The 21,488-nt window shown below is 39.7% G+C and overlaps 1 protein-coding gene across 6 annotated transcripts in view; it reads right to left on the reverse strand.

The window, feature by feature from the left end:
- Window positions 1-21,488, reverse strand: part of CDH20 (cadherin 20) — a 328,467-nt gene that overhangs the window by 24,601 nt on the left and 282,378 nt on the right. For all 6 annotated transcript variants that reach the window (XM_072152733.1, XM_072152734.1, XM_072152732.1 and 3 more), the window contains one exon: window positions 17,021-17,274. In XM_072152733.1, the coding sequence (XP_072008834.1) occupies window positions 17,021-17,274 (254 nt within the window). The remainder of the gene's footprint in view (window positions 1-17,020; window positions 17,275-21,488) is intronic.

Below are 21,488 nucleotides of genomic sequence, written 5' to 3' on the forward strand. Positions count from 1 at the left end.
CGCCGCCTCCAACTGCCCGCTCACCGACTGTTGTGCGACGTGCCCACGAGGTGGAATTCAACACTGACCATGTTATCCAGAGTTTACCAGCAGCGCCGAGCGATTGTAGACTGCCAGATGTCAACTTCCACCAGAACTGGTAGTCAGGTCAGTCAGCTTCCTCAAGTCTACAATGAGGAGTGGACGTGGATGTCTGATATCTGTCAGGTGCTGAGTAACTTTGAGGAGTCAACACAGATGGTCAGTGGCGATGCCGCCATCATCAGCCTCACCATCCCGCTGCTTGGCCTGTTGAAAAAATCTCTGATCAGCATGAAGTCGGAAGCTTTGCGCTCGTCACAAGAGACGGGGGAAGAAGATTCCATTGTTGATAGCCAAAGCACCCTTAGGTCTGTTTCTCAGCGCATATCGGAGGAGGTGGAGGTGGAGGAGGATGAGGAGGAAGAGGAGGAGAATGTTGGCGAAACACAAGAGGGGACCATTGTTGAGTCCTTCACTGTTCAGCATGTATGGGCAGAAGAAGAGGAGTTGGAGGAGTTGGAGGAGGAGGAAATGGACAGTCAGGCCAGTGAGGGGAGTGAATTCTTACGCGTTGGTACTCTGGCGCATATGGCAGATTTCATGCTAGGCTGCCTATCCCGTGACCCTCGCGTTCAAAGAATTTATTCCAGCACCAATTACTGGGTGTTCACTCTCCTGGACCCACGGTACAAGCAAAATCTTTCCACTCTCATCCCTGGAGAGGAAAGGAGTGTGAGAATGCATGAATACCAGCAGGCCCTGGTGCACAAGCTGAAACAGTATTTCCCTTCTGACAGCGCTAGCGGCAGAGTGCGTAGTTCTGCGGGACAAGTAGCGAGGGAGAGTAGACGAGCAGGCAGCTTGTCCAGCACTGGCAAGGGTACGCTTTACAAGGCTTTTGCCAGCAAGACACTGTCACCTGTCCCCAGTCTCGGCAGAGTAGGGCTGATCTTTACAGAAAGATGGTGAGGGAGTACGTAGCTGACCATACCATCGTCCTAAATGATCACACAGCTCCCTACAACTACTGGGTTTCAAAGCTGGACATGTGGCACAAACTGGCGCTGTACGCCTTGGAGGTTCTTGCCTGCCCTGCCGCTAGCGTCTTGTCCGAGCGGGTTTTCAGTGCAGCTGGTGGCATCATCACCGATAAGCGTACACGCCTGACGACTGACAGCGCTGACAGGCTGACGCTTATTAAGATGAATAAAGCCTGGATTTCTCATAATTTCCAATCTCCACCAGGTGAAGGAAGCTCAACCTGAATAATTTATCCACTCCTCCTCCTCCTCATTTTCCTCCTTCTCCTCCTCTTTGTACAGTAAAGCAGAGGAAACTGGCTATTTTTTGACAGGGCCCACTGGCTCTAGCTATAGTACTTTATGCATTTAATTTTTCTGGAGGGCCACCGACCCGGTCCTCTGTTTTAAACAATTTTTGGGAGTGCCACATACAGGCACTCAATCTATTCAATTTTTCTGGAGGGCCACCTACCTGCTCCTCTGGTTTGAAAACTTTTTTGGACTGCCACATACAGGCACTCAATCTATTCCATTTTTCTGAAGGGCCACCTACCTGCTCCTCTGGTTTGAAAACTTTTTTGGACTGCCACATACAGGCACTCAATCTATTCCATTTTTCTGGAGGGCCACCTACCTGCTCCTCTGGTTTGAAAACTTTTTTGGACTGCCACATACAGGCACTCAATCTATTCCATTTTTCTGGAGGGCCACCTACCTGCTCCTCTGGTTTGAAAACTTTTTTGGACTGCCACATACAGGCACTCAATCTATTCCATTTTTCTGGAGGGCCGCCTACCTGCTCCTCTGGTTTGAAAACTTTTTTGGACTGCCACATACAGGCACTCAATCTATTCCATTTTTCTGGAGGGCCACCTACCTGCTCCTCTGGTTTGAAAACTTTTTTGGACTGCCACATACAGGCACTCGATCTATTCCATTTTTCTGGAGGGCCACCTACCTGCTCCTCTGGTTTGAAAACTTTTTTGGACTGCCACATACAGGCACTCAATCTATTCCATTTTTCTGGAGGGCCACCTACCTGCTCCTCTGGTTTGAAAACTTTTTTGGACTGCCACATACAGGCACTCAATCTATTCCATTTTTCTGGAGGGCCACCTACCTGCTCCTCTGGTTTGAAAACTTTTTTGGACTGCCACATACAGGCACTCAATCTATTCCATTTTTCTGGAGGGCCGCCTACCTGCTCCTCTGGTTTGAAAACTTTTTTGGACTGCCACATACAGGCACTCAATCTATTCCATTTTTCTGGAGGGCCACCTACCTGCTCCTCTGGTTTGAAAACTTTTTTGGACTGCCACATACAGGCACTCAATCTATTCCATTTTTCTGGAGGGCCACCTACCTGCTCCTCTGGTTTGAAAACTTTTTTGGACTGCCACATACAGGCACTCAATCTATTCCATTTTTCTGGAGGTAAGTAGTAGCCTGATGTTTCCACAATCACGCGGATTTTGAGCGCTCAAGGATCTTCTGGACACCCGATATTTTACTATTAGCGTATATTTATTGTTTATAAAATAATAAAATGCACTGTTGCGACGCATTTCGGTCCGGTACCCGGACCTTCTTCAGGCAGTATAAGAAATTACATGATCTGTTGTTACATATATAGGAAGATACCGGAAATGAGAACTTTCGGTAACCACATATGCTTCCGGTTCAGGGGTTAACCGGGACCGGTAAAAAGACATAAATATCTATTTTGCAATAAAAACTCATATTATATTCTGTATATAATCAACATTAAAAACATTAATGTCCATATGATATTAAAGATTAAAAATGAATTGATTCGGAAGTAAAAAGGTTTTTTATTTGATGTGTGCCAGAAGGTGAACTGATTGTTTAAAGCTAGGTGAGGGGGAATAGTAAGGTTTTACCTTGATGAGCCTTGTATTGGTAGAGAGATAACCTCAAATAAAGGTGTTATCCAAGTTAATTCCTGTTATCCAAGTTTAAGTTGCACATCAGCCTGTAGCCATGGTAATGCCATACGCTGTTAATGTGTTCGCGTCAGCTACGGAAGCCGAGATGGATCAAAAAGCCGCTCGAGGCCAGCGAGCTGACGTTGTGATATTAAGCTGACGAACAGGTATCGGGGTTTTTCCGGATTATCGCAAATGAACAGTAGTAATTTGGGGTGAGTATATTGAACCTATAGTGGTGGTATATTGGCGTGTTGGGTTATTTAAAATTAGTATTTAGACCGACTCGATCACTTCATTTAGACCTAAGGGGTGAAGAGTGCTGATCTTAAATATCCAATAGGACTCTCTCCTATTTAGGGTTTTTACTCTATTTTTAACATCGATCGAAACTTGTTCAATCGGGATTACTGTGATTGTTCCGAAATTTTTCTCGTGTTCCAGAAGTAGATGTTTCGACAGACTGTGTTTTAAATACCCTATTTTTGTTTTATGTCTATGGCCGTTCATCCGAACTCTAAGTGTCTGAACGGTACGTCCCACGTATTGCAGACCACAACTACAATTTATAAGATATATAACGAAATCAGAGGCACATGATAGATTTTGTTTTATATTGAAGACCTCTCCTGTACTGTTTGATGAAAGTAGTGATTCCATCTTGAATTATATCACAGCACATACATTTTTTGTGCCCACATTTTTTGATGCCAGGAGTTAATTGTTTCTTAGTGTTTTCAGTTTTAACTTTCCGTAATTTGCTGGGGGCAATGATATTTTTTACAGTTGTTGCTTTTCTAAATGTTATTTTTGCATGTTGGGGTATTAAATCTTTTAGATAGGGGTCTTTTAGGAGTATCCCCCAGTGTTTGTTCAAGACTTTCCTTATTTGATGGCTCCCCTTGTCAAAGGTTGTGAGAAAATTAGCTGAAAAGGATTGCGATATTTCTCTATTTTTCGATTTTGGTATCAGACAATCCCTTTGTGTGCGTTTCAGATTCCTGGTATATGCCTCGTTTATTATAGGCATCGGATAGTTTTTTTCCCTTGAATTTTTCTTTTAGATTTTTTGATTGTTTTGTATAGTCAGCAGTGTGGGTACAGTTTTTCCTTATACGGTGAAACTGGCTGAATGGAATATTTTTTAGCCATTTTTGATAGTGGCTGCTTTTATAATCCAAAAAACCATTACTATCTACTTTCTTAAAATGAGTCCTGGTTACAATGTTTTCTTTGTTATGAGTGATTTCTAGATCCAGAAAGATTATAGAATTTTTATTAAAATTTTCTGTGAATGTGATACCCCATGAGTTAGCGTTTAGCTGGTTTATAAATGATCTGGCCTCTTCTTTAGTTCCTTTCCATATAAAGAACAAATCGTCTATATATCTTTTATAATAGACGACGTTCCTCATCCACTGGGTCGAGCAATAGATATATTGGTCCTCGAACCGCCCCATAAACAAATTTGCATAGCTTGGGGCGGCTCGAGTCCCCATAGCCGTACCGCATTTTTGCAGATATAGTTGTTCTTCAAATTGAAAATAGTTATGTTCAAGTACAAATTGTAAACTTTCTATCAAGAAGTCAGTTTGTGCTGGTGGTATATTTTTATTTTCCCCCAGGTACCAGCGAGATGCTTCCAATCCAAGGTTATGTTTAATATTAGAGTACAGCGATGTAATGTCGAGAGTGAGGAAGCCGTATTCTTCTTTCCATCGGAAGTCTTCTAGGTCCACTATAAGACTAGTAGAGTCCCGTAGATAGGATGGGAGCTCTTTTACTAGCGGTTGCAGGAATAGATCGATGTAGTGTGACAGATTGCATGTCAACGAATCTATCCCTGAAGTGATAGGACGTCCTGGCGGGTTAGTTGCATCCTTATGCACTTTTGGTAAGTGATAGAAGGTGGCCAAAGCAGGATGATTAACTTTCAGGAATTGTTTCTCTTTGGTGTTTAAAAGATTGCTCTTGTGTGCTCTATCTATCAAATTTAAATAGTCACCTATATAGTTTTTAGTGGGATCTGTCAGTAGTTGTGTGTAATACACCGGGTCGTCTAGGATCCTTAGGGCTTCCGTAACGTATGCTTCCCGATCTTGTACCACTATCCCTCCACCTTTGTCCGCCGATCTTATAACTATGTTTGTATTTTGTTTTAGATTTTTCAGAGCTAGTTCTTCAGCTCTGGTTAGATTTTTTTTATCTTTTTTCTTTTGTAGACTTCGAATCTTTTTGAAGTCTTCTGAGACAAGACTATAAAAGGTGTCTATATAGTGTCCTCGATGTTGAATGGGGTTGAAATTAGACTTTCCCTTTACATTCTGGTGTAGAAATTGATCTACTTGTTGGGTCGGCTCCCTCACTCCAGTGTTCTTTCTCTCTTTGATTTTAAAAAATCTTTTTTGTGTTAGTTTTTTTATGTAGAGGTTTAGATCTACAAAGAGTTCAAAGTCGTCAGTGTTTTTATCCGGACAGAAGTTTAAGCCTTTTGTTAAAAGGCTCTCTTCTTCCTTAGTCAAATTGTAGGAGGAGAGATTGAAAATTTTCACTGTCCCTTCATTCCCATTTTTTGGGGGGCCATGAATTGACAGCTTTTTGTTTAATTCTCCTGTCTCAATTTTTTCCCCCCCTGTTCTATTTTTTCCTCCTACAAGGCTCATCAAGGTAAAACCTTACTATTCCCCCTCACCTAGCTTTAAACAATCAGTTCACCTTCTGGCACACATCAAATAAAAAACCTTTTTACTTCCGAATCAATTCATTTTTAATCTTTAATATCATATGGACATTAATGTTTTTAATGTTGATTATATACAGAATATAATATGAGTTTTTATTGCAAAATAGATATTTATGTCTTTTTACCGGTCCCGGTTAACCCCTGAACCGGAAGCATATGTGGTTACCGAAAGTTCTCATTTCCGGTATCTTCCTATATATGTAACAACAGATCATGTAATTTCTTATACTGCCTGAAGAAGGTCCGGGTACCGGACCGAAACGCGTCGCAACAGTGCATTTTATTATTTTATAAACAATAAATATACGCTGATAGTAAAATATCGGGTGTCCAGAAGATCCTTGAGCGCTCAAAATCCGCGTGATTGTGGAAACATCAGGCTACTACTTACATTTGGAATACCATCCTCGGTGACCCTGGAACACGGAGGACGGGCTTCAATCCAAAATCGAGCTGCCAGGACACATAGGACCACAAGGATGACATGCTGACATTGATCATGGAATAGGTGAGAGTCCATCTGGACAAACCTTCTATTCACACGTGCCCACCTTTGATAAAACACTAGGAGAGCGTTTTTGTCTCCTTCTCCCTTGTTCTCTCTCCTATTCTCTTGGAGGGAGATTGCATAGTGTGCAATCCACTCTGCTCCCAGGTTCTACGTATATACTACGTGTCATCAAGGATACTGACCCTGACTGAACACGGATAAAGGGAGAATAAGACTGAACAGCCCCATTTGACTTATTTAACATGGAATATTTCAGGAAACGCCTTGACAACAGGAGAGATCTCCTAAATAGACTAATAAAAGAAAACAAAATAGAGGCGACGTCGACACTAGATAACGGGAACACCAGAGAAATGACTGATCTCTTCAAGACCATTGAAGATTTAATGAGAAAAGAACTGTACCATAGCTTAGATATTATGTTTTTAGAACTGTACATAAAAAAGGGCATATTACCGAAGGGACTAACTATTAACATTCCATCTGCATTTCCTGAGGATAAAGGCTATACCACAGAATGGAATGAATATATCCATTCATGTTCGGTTGGCCTCGCAAGTCGAGTCATCAACAAAAGAAATAGAGAATGTGACCTTATAACTAACCAAATTGTCAAGTTAGGGGAAAAATTATTCTCCTTCAATACACATCCCGATTTCACAAATATAGAGAACAATACACATCAAAGATTAAAAAAGCTAGAGATAGAAATTGCCACTAAAAAAACTAAAAAGCTATCGGCTCTATGTAATCCGAGGAAAATGATATCAAACTCTCCTTCCCCCGGAAAACTCAAAAAAAGAAGAACCAATACTCACATACAATAGGAACTCAAGAAACACTAGCGAGAACACCAAACATTCACATTTGGAACAAAGGAGGAAAATAGACCACCAATATAATAATAAAAAAAGAGAAAACAATCAATATAAACACATCCCCCGCACTGTCCTAAACACTGCATTCAGAAGAAATGAGAATGAGAATACAAACAATGAACGAACGCGAAGAATGACTAATCCCTTCCAAAACAAGAATAAAAATCAAATAGTGAGACAATCGAGTCCCAAACCTGCCCAAGAAAGTCCGAGACAACAGGATAATACTCAAGAGGATCCTAGACAACAGATCAATGTCCAAGAGATCGACATTGACCCCAATGAGATTACCATACATGATACATTTTCACAGAGTCAGGACACAGTGATACATATAAAATCACATAACAATCAACAAGATATCCGTCTAGAAGAGCTCCCATCTATCTCTCCAGTGAGTCTCAATCTACAATCATCTTTTTTAGAGATAGGCCCGACCAGACCCCTCACTCCTCTGAGACCCCCAATAGATCCAAGCACTCCCCAAGACAAAAACACGACAAAATCGAGGTTTCTAAATTACTTCATACCCCTAAATACCCCGAAAGCAGAAAAAAGAAAAAAACACATAGAGGAAGAAGAGGAGGAAAAAATAGAACAAGGGGGGGGGGGAAATTGAGACAGGAGAATTAAACAAAAAGCTGTCAATTCATGGCCCCCCAAAAAATGGGAATGAAGGGACAGTGAAAATTTTCAATCTCTCCTCCTACAATTTGACTAAGGAAGAAGAGAGCCTTTTAACAAAAGGCTTAAACTTCTGTCCGGATAAAAACACTGACGACTTTGAACTCTTTGTAGATCTAAACCTCTACATAAAAAAACTAACACAAAAAAGATTTTTTAAAATCAAAGAGAGAAAGAACACTGGAGTGAGGGAGCCGACCCAACAAGTAGATCAATTTCTACACCAGAATGTAAAGGGAAAGTCTAATTTCAACCCCATTCAACATCGAGGACATTATATAGACACCTTTTATAGTCTTGTCTCAGAAGACTTCAAAAAGATTCGAAGTCTACAAAAGAAAAAAGATAAAAAAAATCTAACCAGAGCTGAAGAACTAGCTCTGAAAAATCTAAAACAAAATACAAACATAGTTATAAGATCGGTGGACAAAGGTGGAGGGATAGTGGTACAAGATCGGGAAGCATACGTTACGGAAGCCCTAAGGATCCTAGACGACCCGGTGTATTACACACAACTACTGACAGATCCCACTAAAAACTATATAGGTGACTATTTAAATTTGATAGATAGAGCACACAAGAGCAATCTTTTAAACACCAAAGAGAAACAATTCCTGAAAGTTAATCATCCTGCTTTGGCCACCTTCTATCACTTACCAAAAGTGCATAAGGATGCAACTAACCCGCCAGGACGTCCTATCACTACAGGGATAGATTCGTTGACATGCAATCTGTCACACTACATCGATCTATTCCTGCAACCGCTAGTAAAAGAGCTCCCATCCTATCTACGGGACTCTACTAGTCTTATAGTGGACCTAGAAGACTTCCGATGGAAAGAAGAATACGGCTTCCTCACTCTCGACATTACATCGCTGTACTCTAATATTAAACATAACCTTGGATTGGAAGCATCTCGCTGGTACCTGGGGGAAAATAAAAATATACCACCAGCACAAACTGACTTCTTGATAGAAAGTTTACAATTTGTACTTGAACATAACTATTTTCAATTTGAAGAACAACTATATCTGCAAAAATGCGGTACGGCTATGGGGACTCGAGCCGCCCCAAGCTATGCAAATTTGTTTATGGGGCGGTTCGAGGACCAATATATCTATTGCTCGACCCAGTGGATGAGGAACGTCGTCTATTATAAAAGATATATAGACGATTTGTTCTTTATATGGAAAGGAACTAAAGAAGAGGCCAGATCATTTATAAACCAGCTAAACGCTAACTCATGGGGTATCACATTCACAGAAAATTTTAATAAAAATTCTATAATCTTTCTGGATCTAAAAATCACTCATAACAAAGAAAACATTGTAACCAGGACTCATTTTAAGAAAGTAGATAGTAATGGTTTTTTGGATTATAAAAGCAGCCACTATCAAAAATGGCTAAAAAATATTCCATTCAGCCAGTTTCACCGTATAAGGAAAAACTGTACCCACACTGCTGACTATACAAAACAATCAAAAAATCTAAAAGAAAAATTCAAGGGAAAAAAACTATCCGATGCCTATAATAAACGAGGCATATACCAGGAATCTGAAACGCACACAAAGGGATTGTCTGATACCAAAATCGAAAAATAGAGAAATATCGCAATCCTTTTCAGCTAATTTTCTCACAACCTTTGACAAGGGGAGCCATCAAATAAGGAAAGTCTTGAACAAACACTGGGGGATACTCCTAAAAGACCCCTATCTAAAAGATTTAATACCCCAACATGCAAAAATAACATTTAGAAAAGCAACAACTGTAAAAAATATCATTGCCCCCAGCAAATTACGGAAAGTTAAAACTGAAAACACTAAGAAACAATTAACTCCTGGCATCAAAAAATGTGGGCACAAAAAATGTATGTGCTGTGATATAATTCAAGATGGAATCACTACTTTCTCATCAAACAGTACAGGAGAGGTCTTCAATATAAAACAAAATCTATCATGTGCCTCTGATTTCGTTATATATCTTATAAATTGTAGTTGTGGTCTGCAATACGTGGGACGTACCGTTCAGACACTTAGAGTTCGGATGAACGGCCATAGACATAAAACAAAAATAGGGTATTTAAAACACAGTCTGTCGAAACATCTACTTCTGGAACACGAGAAAAATTTCGGAACAATCACAGTAATCCCGATTGAACAAGTTTCGATCGATGTTAAAAATAGAGTAAAAACCCTAAATAGGAGAGAGTCCTATTGGATATTTAAGATCAGCACTCTTCACCCCTTAGGTCTAAATGAAGTGATCGAGTCGGTCTAAATACTAATTTTAAATAACCCAACACGCCAATATACCACCACTATAGGTTCAATATACTCACCCCAAATTACTACTGTTCATTTGCGATAATCCGGAAAAACCCCGATACCTGTTCGTCAGCTTAATATCACAACGTCAGCTCGCTGGCCTCGAGCGGCTTTTTGATCCATCTCGGCTTCCGTAGCTGACGCGAACACATTAACAGCGTATGGCATTACCATGGCTACAGGCTGATGTGCAACTTAAACTCCCGGAGCAGGAATTAACTTGGATAACACCTCTATTTGAGGTTATCTCTCTACCAATACAAGGCTCATCAAGGTAAAACCTTACTATTCCCCCTCACCTAGCTTTAAACAATCAGTTCACCTTCTGGCACACATCAAATAAAAAACCTTTTTACTTCCGAATCAATTCATTTTTAATCTTTAATATCATATGGACATTAATGTTTTTAATGTTGATTATATACAGAATATAATATGAGTTTTTATTGCAAAATAGATATTTATGTCTTTTTACCGGTCCCGGTTAACCCCTGAACCGGAAGCATATGTGGTTACCGAAAGTTCTCATTTCCGGTATCTTCCTATATATGTAACAACAGATCATGTAATTTCTTATACTGCCTGAAGAAGGTCCGGGTACCGGACCGAAACGCGTCGCAACAGTGCATTTTATTATTTTATAAACAATAAATATACGCTGATAGTAAAATATCGGGTGTCCAGAAGATCCTTGAGCGCTCAAAATCCGCGTGATTGTGGAAACATCAGGCTACTACTTACATTTGGAATACCATCCCCGGTGACCCTGGAACACGGAGGACGGGCTTCAATCCAAAATCGAGCTGCCAGGACACATAGGACCACAAGGATGACATGCTGACATTGATCATGGAATAGGTGAGAGTCCATCTGGACAAACCTTCTATTCACACGTGCCCACCTTTGATAAAACACTAGGAGAGCGTTTTTGTCTCCTTCTCCCTTGTTCTCTCTCCTATTCTCTTGGAGGGAGATTGCATAGTGTGCAATCCACTCTGCTCCCAGGTTCTACGTATTTTTCTGGAGGGCCGCCTACCTGCTCCTCTGGTTTGAAAACTTTTTTGGACTGCCACATACAGGCACTCAATCTATTCCATTTTTCTGGAGGGCCACCTACCTGCTCCTCTGGTTTGAAAACTTTTTTGGACTGCCACATACAGGCACTCAATCTATTCCATTTTTCTGGAGGGCCACCTACCTGCTCCTCTGGTTTGAAAACTTTTTTGGACTGCCACATACAGGCACTCAATCTATTCCATTTTTCTGGAGGGCCGCCTACCTGCTCCTCTGGTTTGAAAACTTTTTTGGACTGCCACATACAGGCACTCAATCTATTCCATTTTTCTGGAGGGCCACCTACCTGCTCCTCTGGTTTGAAAACTTTTTTGGACTGCCACATACAGGCACTCAATCTATTCCATTTTTCTGGAGGGCCACCTACCTGCTCCTCTGGTTTGAAAACTTTTTTGGACTGCCACATACAGGCACTCAATCTATTCCATTTTTCTGGAGGGCCACCTACCTGCTCCTCTGGTTTGAAAACTTTTTTGGACTGCCACATACAGGCACTCAATCTATTCCATTTTTCTGGAGGGCCACCTACCTGCTCCTCTGGTTTGAAAACTTTTTTGGACTGCCACATACAGGCACTCAATCTATTCCATTTTTCTGGAGGGCCACCTACCTGCTCCTCTGGTTTGAAAACTTTTTTGGACTGCCACATACAGGCACTATCCAAATTAAATTGTCTCCATAGCAGCCTCCACACGTTGTCTCCATTGCTACCTCCAAAAGTCGTCCATATAGCTGCCTCCATACATCGTCCCTTTATCAAACGAGGTGTGTCAGGCAGAAATTTGGGTTGTTTTCATGGATTCCACATCAAAGTTGTTAACTTTGTCGCCACCCAGCTGTGTTATCCACAAAATATACTGGCAAACTTTTATCATTTACCAATATTATTTCAGCGCTTCTTGCGCTTCTGTTTACATTCCCCTCACCCGCCATATCCTAAACTTATAAGAACGCTACTACACTTGATCTTATACAAAAGGTTCTTAGAAGTGCTGTTTGGGGAGTAGCCTAGAGACAGGGGCTTGGATTGGCGAAAGCTCGCCTGGCAGCGGAGCGCCAGCTCCATGCCAAGATCCAACTAACATAGTTTTAACTGCAGCACCTTTAATCTACTACTAGTTCACTGCCTCCATATATGGTCCCCTTATCAAACGAGCTGTGTCAGGCAGAATTTTGGGTTGTTTTCATGGCTTCCATGTTAACTTTGTCGCCACCCTGCTGTGTAATCCACAAAATATACTGGCAAACTTTTATCATGTACCGATATTATTTGAGCGCTTCTTGCTCACCTCCTTTGGTTCCTCTCTGCCACCCATTGGTTTGAAGCCTGAGTCCATTTAGGGTATGTCGCCATGCCACTCTCTAGCCTGCCGCTGCTGCCGCTGCCTCTGCATGAAGTCCCCTATAGTGTCAGGGTCAATTATTGGATGTTTTAGATGCTATCTAGCTTCATTCTGTCACTCTGTCATTGCCATGCTGTTGCCCATAATTTTGGCATAATGGTGCGATTAAGCAGCCTCAGAGGCATCCATGCATGCTGCCCTTGCTGTTTCCTGTCCATTTCCGTGGTGTTTCCATCCTTTTCTGAGGTTCCCAGGTGTTTGGCCAAGCTTCCCTGTGCAGAGCCTTGGTCCCCTTGAAAAATGCTTGAGTCTCCCATTGACTTCAATGGGGCTCGTTATTCGAGACGAGCACTCGAGCATCGGGAAAAGTTCGTCTCGAATAACGAGTACCCGAGCATTTTAGTGCTCGCTCATCTCTAAAAGACATGTCTTATCACGTACACACATTATACAAGACATTAGTTGTGTGTAATGCATCCATGCGTCCAGTGAACTGGATGAAACACAATGTCCAATGACTGTTCTCATTGCCATACCATCCTTGGAAGCAGACCATATGGATGTTATGAGGCCCATTGTGGAAGAGAAAATACAGGAAAATGCTTATTCTGCCTTCTTCAAATGGTTTCTGCAGCCACTGCTAGGGGAGCTACCCTCATATAGATTGTTATTGAGACAACACTTGGCTACCCTCTGTTTTGGCTACAGACAGCTTGGGTTTTATCATTACTTGAAGAAAATAGATTTTATAAACTGACTTGGGAATATTAATACATGTAATTACGATATATGCTAAAGTATAAGCCGAGCTTTTCAGCACAATTTTTTTGCTGAAAATTCCCCACGCCGGCCGGTGCACAAGCTATGATGTCAGCTGCTGCACATGAAGTAAGAAGAGGACCTGCCCAGGGTGTAAGAAACGTGAATTTTTTTATGTGCTGGCATACTGGTGGCAGGCAGGCTCTATACTAAAGTGGTCTGGCTATTTACTACAGGGGCTGGCAATATACCACAGGCGGCTGGCTATATACTACACAGGGGTGGCTATATACTAAAGGGGGTTGGCTATATACTACAGGGGGCTGGTTATATACTACAGGGGCTGGTTATATAATACAGGGGGTGGCGATATACTAAAGAGGCTGACTATATACTACATAGGGCTAGCTATATACTAAAGGGGGATGGCTATATACTTCATGGGGCTAGCTATATTCTAGATGGGGCTGGCTATATACTACTGGGGGCTGGATATATACTACTGGGGGCTGGCTATATACCACAGGGGGCTGGCTGGCTACATACCACAGGGGGCTGGCCGGTTATATACTACTGGGGGATGGCTGGCCATTTACTACTGGGGCTGGCTGGCTATATACTACTGGGGCTGGATGGCTATATACTACTGGGGCTGACTGGCTATATTCTACTGGGGGCTGCTTGGCTGGGTATATACTGCTGGAGGCTGGCAATATAGTACTGGGAGATTGCTAGCTATATACTGGGGAGGTTGTGACCAATGAATTTTTGCTTATACTCGAGTCAAAAGGTTTTCCCAGACTTTGATGGTAAAATTAGGTGCCTCAGCTTATACTCGGGTTGGCTTATACTCAAATATATACGGTATATGTATTAAGCTCCAGAATAACTTAATTTTCATTAACAGTATCTAGATACACTATCATATCCACTAATGCAACATTAAATAATTTGGTATATTATGAGGTGCCAATGTCCCTGCCATCACTTTATATTGGTAAGCTATGTAACCTATGGCATTCAATTAACGCTTTCCTGCCCTATCTTAATGGTTAAATGTATTTTATTGTGGAAAATTGATTACAATTATTTAATTATTTATTGTTCACTATTTGAAACTGAGCACACTAGAAACAAATATAAGACATTTAGAAAGGTATTAATGAGGAATTCTCTCCTAGAAGAAAATGTCTTTATACATTGAGCATACTAAAACATACCATAGTAATGCTCCAGAGAATTTCCACTTAGTGTATAGTATTAAATTCTGGATAAGATCTAAGAATTTCAATTAAAAGTACAATGTTTTAAAACTATGAGTGACTTCCCAAATAATAAAAGTGATGATGATATTCATCAATAAAACCTTAATAAAACAGCCACCTTCCTTCACTATATGTGGCCAAATACCCTTTAATTCCTTATAAGCCGGCCAGTTCATTCAGCACCCATCTTAAAATGAGTTCCGGGTTTGATTTGTTAGGAATCTCTTGCAAGTTCTTTCAACATATTCTCATTGACATTTGAAGGTCAGATCAGTATTAAAGATTATGATCATTGTGCTATATTAATGACTAATGCTAAGCTGCACAGGCTATAACTTTGTTCTGAATTCTCCATTTTCTCAATTAATAACTAGTCTTTGAACTGATATTACTCTTCATATGCAGGCCACAGGACAAAGCCTTACATTTTATCACAAAGTTTTGTTCTAGGATTGTAATTAGCGATTAAGTTTAATATAATTTTTTTTTCATTATTTAAGGTTTTGGAATTAGAACATTAATATGTATGCATTAAAAAAATCTAAAATATACATGAATATACTGCATATACAGACGGTCCCCTACTTAAGGACACCCAACTTACAGACAAACCATAAATACATACAGACCCCTCTGACCTCTGGTGAAGCTTTCTGGATGCTGTACTATAGTCCCAGGCTGCAATGATCAGCTGTAAGGTGTCTGTAATGAAGCTTTATTTATAATCCTTGGTCCCATTACAGAAAAATGTTTAAACTCCAATTGTCACTGGGGCCAAATTTTTTTTTGTTTGGATCTACAATTATAAAATATACAGTTTCGACTTACATACAAATTCAACTTAAGAACAAACCTCCGGACCCTATCTTGTACGTAACCCGGGGACTGCCTGTATATATATTCTAAATGGAGGCAAAAGGAAAGGTGGGATGGCACTACTTCATATGATTAAATGCCCATTTTTATAAATGTCGGATTTATATACGGAATATGCCAGACCTAGTGGATAAACAGGTGGTGCTCTTATTGAACAAAAACAGTAAACTCTGTATATATATTCTATACACACTTCAAAGCTGGCTACAACTGTATACCACATTAAATATTAGAGAAATGTTTAAAAATGTTGGGTTGTCATCAAAACCAGGATTAACAATAAAGCTTAATTACAGACACCTTAAAAAACTGTTACAGCTGATCATTGTAGCCTAGGGCAAAAGAACAGTAAATTATCATCATCCAGAGGACTGTTTGTGACTTGGGGTCATCTATAAGTCGGGTGTTCTTAAGTCGGGGACCACCTGTACTGTCATGCAGTGTATAGTATATAGTATATTGCACCATTTGGCCAGATTGCTTTTAAAGGGAACTTTTCACCATATTTTACTCCATTAAACTTAAGGACACCCTACTTAAGGACATCCGACTTACAGACGACCCCTAGTTAAAGACAGCCTCCTCTGCCCACTGTGACCTTTGGTGAAGATCTGTGAATGCTTTATTATAGTCTGTATACTATATACTGTATATTATATACTGTGTACTATTTTGCGCCTTTTTGGGGACATTTTGAAATGTCCACCGGAAATTTATTTTTTCGCCAGTAAAACTCATTTCTCTTCTATTTCTATTTATACTCAGCTGTGCTAATAACATTTTTTGGCACAAAAACTCCAGACCAAACCATACTTAAGGAAAACTTAGAAAATGGAAAGAAATGACTTGAGACATTCGTGGGACATTTGTGTGACATTTGTAACAAAGAGATCTGAAGAAAAAAATAATCTAACACAAGGAAAAAGTGAGATTGATAAATTACCAAAGAAGCAGATGAAAAAAACACAGGTAAAAACAAAAACATACAGAGATAAGATAAATGACCCCTATTGTTACAATGAGCAGAACTTGTCTTACCCTCGCCCTGCTCTCTCTCTCCTCCCTCTGCGGGAAGACCTAATCTGCTCATTGTAACAATTGGTGAAAGGACATCATTAAGGGGCTCCGGAAACACATTTTAAAAGTTTATTTTAGAAGGCCATGGAGGAGGCCATGGATAACAAATATAAGACGATTACCACAGTCATGGTGTCTGAATCTATGAGTAAGTGCCCATGGTTTATCATGCTAGATTTCGATGGGAGATTTTCTTAAGCTACCTGTATCTCCAGTTCTGAAAGTTACAGAACCACAAGTATGAAAGATTATATGAGACTCTCTTGTCTTTAATATGACACCAAAACCCAGGTACTAGAAACTGAACATAGGGATCGTCTCAAGTGATCCACCCCACACTTGGATTTGTAGAGAGCACATTTTATAATCTTCCTGAGAATAGTAGTCTAGTGGGGTTCAATTTTTTGACAGTATCGCTCAAAAACCATACCGATTTTTCCGACTCCAAATTTTAGGTATATTTTAGATTTTTGTCAACATCAGCTATAGCTACTCACCTGACTGAGTTATTGGTTGCATCTGGATCTCTTGCGGAAACAATCTGTATTGTTGTACCAATGTCTACATTTTCAGAAACCTCTACAAAATAATGGCTAGATTCAAACACAGGAGGTTCATCCACATCTTCGACACTGACATGCACAGTTGTTGTGTCACGGAATGGACCCAGGTTGAAGAACCGTACTTCAATGTGTGGGTTTGAACCCTCAATTTTCAGTGTGTAACTTTTCTTGCTCTCAAAGTCCAGTGGCTGAAAGAAAATCCATAAGATTTATTGTTCTTTTTATTGATTTATTGTCTTTACAGGCAAACAGAGAAAATAACACGCTTCCATACTTTGGCTCCTCTTTTATCTAATATGCACAATATATTATGTTAGCTCTCTAGAATAACTTTGTTATGGATATTCTTTAACATGAGATCTAAAAGAAAATAAATAATCAAGTGTTACAATAAAACATCAGGAAAACTGTTTTGTAAATATTGTATATGGCTGGGGAGATAAATGGAGTTTTTGTTGTCTTTGTTCAGAGATTTAGCAGCAGAGTCAAAGCTAGGAGTGAAGTCAGCTTGGAGTTGTATAACACTTCTTTTTATTTGCTTCTTTACCCAGGAAAAACTCATGGGGCACATTTACTAAAAACTTTGTGCAGTTTGTCTGTGTAGTGTGCAGGGAGCACCAGATTCAGGATTTCTGGCGCCCATTCTTTATGAATCTGGAGCCCCCACACTGCCCAACTGCCCCCAATTTTTTTGTGCATCTTTAACATGGGGTGAGCTACACACTTCTGTCGGACTTTGCATGTTGAATTTGCCGCACGGTCCAATTGTGCAGTGAAACGTTGCGTGATATATGTGGTGCGGACACTTCATAAATACATGTGCAAGCGGTTTGAACATAAAATAACATGCAAAGTCCGACCAAAAACTGTCGCAAGGTCCTTCTTAAATATGGCCCCATATGTGCATTCAGCCCAAGATAGCTTCTTATTCTGGTTTTATGCCAGCTACTGGAAATCTATAGAGAACAATTTAAATAGTATGAGGCTTTCCATGTCACATTTTTTGACTCCTGGATGAGATTTTATAGACAAATAAGAATCTAAATGCGTTAATTCACACTTCCCACTCATTAAATAAAGTGTTTTGCAATGTTAGTATGTGCAGATAGTATGGACTCATAAATCATAAGTAGATTTTAATCTTGCTTTGGTAACATTCACGGTTCATTTACATAAACAAAGATTCTTTCTATTATTGCGCTGGCAATATAGTATAAGTGGGGTCAATGGACACTAAACTGTAGATCTCTTCATTATAATGTAATGAGTTATTCTTGAAATAGGATGAGTTTAATATTGCATCCCTCACATTCTAAATACTTCTAAATATAGAGGGATTTAAACATTTTGGGGCACATAGCAAGGGAGTGCAAGTATTTTTTTTGTGCCGAAATTTGAGGCGAACATTGCTGTGCAAGTAAATAAGTTTTTTTTTTTTTTGCAAATCCACAAAAGCAATTCAGCAAAAAAAAAAATCACAAAACGGAGTGCAAAAAGAGAAACCGTGATAATAGGGTTTATAGGGATATAATAGGGATAAACTGTGATAAATCATTCTCATTGACTTGTTTGCTTCTAAAAATTACCTAAGAGAACTTTTACAAAAGCAAACTTAAAAATGTCAGCAACAGAAAATGTGGTTTTAGCGAGATAGCCATAATTGGACTATTTTTATAGCATTTCCACATAATTCACAATTAAATATTCTTAGTGTGAATTGGCCTGTGTGATGTATTGCTTCAAGCTGTCTGTGCTTGCTACTTTGTGACTTGTTCTAGCAGAACAGTATATATGTCTGTGGTTTTACTGTTGCCTAATATAGGACAATTTATTAGTATCCGCAGAGTAACAGCCTTATCATATACAATACTTTACTTACTTTTATACTCTGCGCACAAGCTATTCTCCATCTGCCTTATCTCAGACAGCTTTGTCTAAGCAAAATTAGCATTTATGGATCTTCAAGTTGCAATTAAAAAAACACATGAGTTTTATTGGTTTATAAATAATCCATGCTCTACTTTATTGAAATGAAAAATGCATAGTTTGTAAATGCAACTATGGATAAAATAAGTCAGACAGTAGACTTCATTTACATAGCCTGTCTGCTCAGATACATTATAGAAGAAAGGTCTACTTACAGGAATGTTTGGGTAACGCAATATTTTGTTTTTACAAATCAAAAGCACCATTTTATATGAAAAAACAACACATATCAGAAAATGGAATTTGAACCCCATAGAAAATGTCTAGAATAATTGCTGGTATCATATGTGGACTTTATCTGATTACTCTCACATGATCATGTCTACTAACTGTAGGAGTAGGGGTGGGGAGGCAGGGAGCAGCAGAGACAGAGGCACTTCCTGAGAGGCAAGCTAGTGCTGAGTGTGTGTTTGATTGATTAGGTGAGATAGCAGTGCCGAGTGTGTCAGTGTGTCTTACATACATCTCATGACTCTGATCTGCCTTGTCTCTTATTCTATGTATCAGATATTAGTAGAATTTTCATAAGCTATATAAATTCTAGCTAAACCCTGTACCAAATTAATCTAAGCACATTGTCAGCACACAGCATCTCATAGCACAGAGAAATCAGGAAGTGTCACAGTGAGCATCTAATGCAGTGATGCAGCAATGAAACAAGTAAACGTGCAAAATAAGGGGTTAGAAGTTATCTTTACCAAGTCAGCTTCACTAGGAGATTACAACTTGAGAACTTCCATTCATGGGCAAATCCCTTTATCAATATGAGAATATAGAAAGGGAGTAGGGGCTACTATGGAGATTTCTGGGTAAATTGTTAAAAGTATCACTATGCTTGGATATCCCGTACTCACTGGACATATTGGTGAATCCCGTAACATTAAAATGACGACTTGGCAGACTCCCAGTGGAACTAAGCTTCTCTGATAGGGGCGACATATAGTGGCAGCATAGCCTACTTTCTCCAAATCAGCTATTAGGGGGTCATCTTAGCTTTTGTCTTGGCAGGGCATTTCCAGATATGTTTAAAAAGGGATGAGCAGTTTTTTTTTTAAACAACAAGATTTCATGTAACAAAATATATGTCCTATATAGGTTTGTGTGTTGCTACCCAAGGGAGTTACCATGTTCTACTGAATTTCCTTGGATTCCTTAATGAAAAACAAACTAAGGTAATGGTGAACACTTTAAAATCTTATAATTTTATAGTACAATGTGGTTAAAAGCAAAATTTTGCTGCCGTTCACAGGCAGAGCAATCCTTAATTCTCAATCAAATAAACTACTGCAACAAATGCCTACAATCTGGGTCGAGAGTTAGCATGTTAGTGTAATTCATATTAAATTTATATTCACCATATGGAGGGTATTGTCAATCATTGAAAAGGTGCTAAAATCCAAATACAAAGTTGCCACTTTCAATTTGCATATTCCTAAATATTCAGACCTTCCAACATAAGTACAAATGACATTTACTCTTTAGGGACCTACATGTTTATAAGTTTTGGAACTACTGTAGAATATTTTTTTCTGGAAATTAGCTACATTAATGCTAGGATTAGTGCATAAACAGCAATAGGCAATTTTTTTGTAATAACATTTTTTACACATCTACATTAACACGTTAAATTCTTCAGCATTTCCAGAAGAAATTAAGAGAAAGCAGAAGTTTATACAACTATTGGAAACTATTAAAATTATAAACAAGTGATTTTAAGTTTTGCTTTCCAGACCAAGTGCTGGTCTTTAAAAATACTTTGTCCAAATTGTTCAAAGTTCTACATTACAACTTTGGGTCTAAATTAAGGTATATTATATAGATTGCCATCCATGAGAAAAGACAGATGTCTAGATATGAGTCATACAAGATGTAGGGGTTATTTATCATACGCTGCTACTCATGCATCTGCATTTAATAGCTCTATCCGGTCACTTGATGTATCTGGCAGTGGCCTGTGTAGCAATTTTTCTATGCCAGACCCTACCTGGCGTAGAAATAATTGCCACCTTCAATAAGCTAGCATTTGCGATTATTTCAGGGCTTATACACCACTGGCGTAGTGCAGAAGCCCAGATAAATACCCCTCAATGCCTTTTCTTCATAAGCATCTCTGTATGGAGGCAAAGGGGGACATTTATCATATGCTAGTGCTCGTGAGCCAGCGTATGATAGCCCCGCCGCTCTGCTGGCTGCTCGGCTGGCCGCTCGGCTGGCCACCCTTCCCCCCCTCATGCCCCTTCACGACCCACTAGCATGAAGGTGGCGGTTTGGGGCAAATAGTAGTGAAGGTAGCGGACGTGGTGCAGAGGTCCTGATAAATATGCCCCAAAATGTGCATTTGTAGTGATGGTGTTATATCCAGTCTATATATTATGATGCAATGCATTACTTATATACAGAAACACCTAAGGGCCAG

The sequence above is a fragment of the Engystomops pustulosus genome, chromosome 5, assembly GCF_040894005.1.
Source record: "Engystomops pustulosus chromosome 5, aEngPut4.maternal, whole genome shotgun sequence".
NCBI lineage: Eukaryota > Metazoa > Chordata > Amphibia > Anura > Leptodactylidae > Engystomops > Engystomops pustulosus.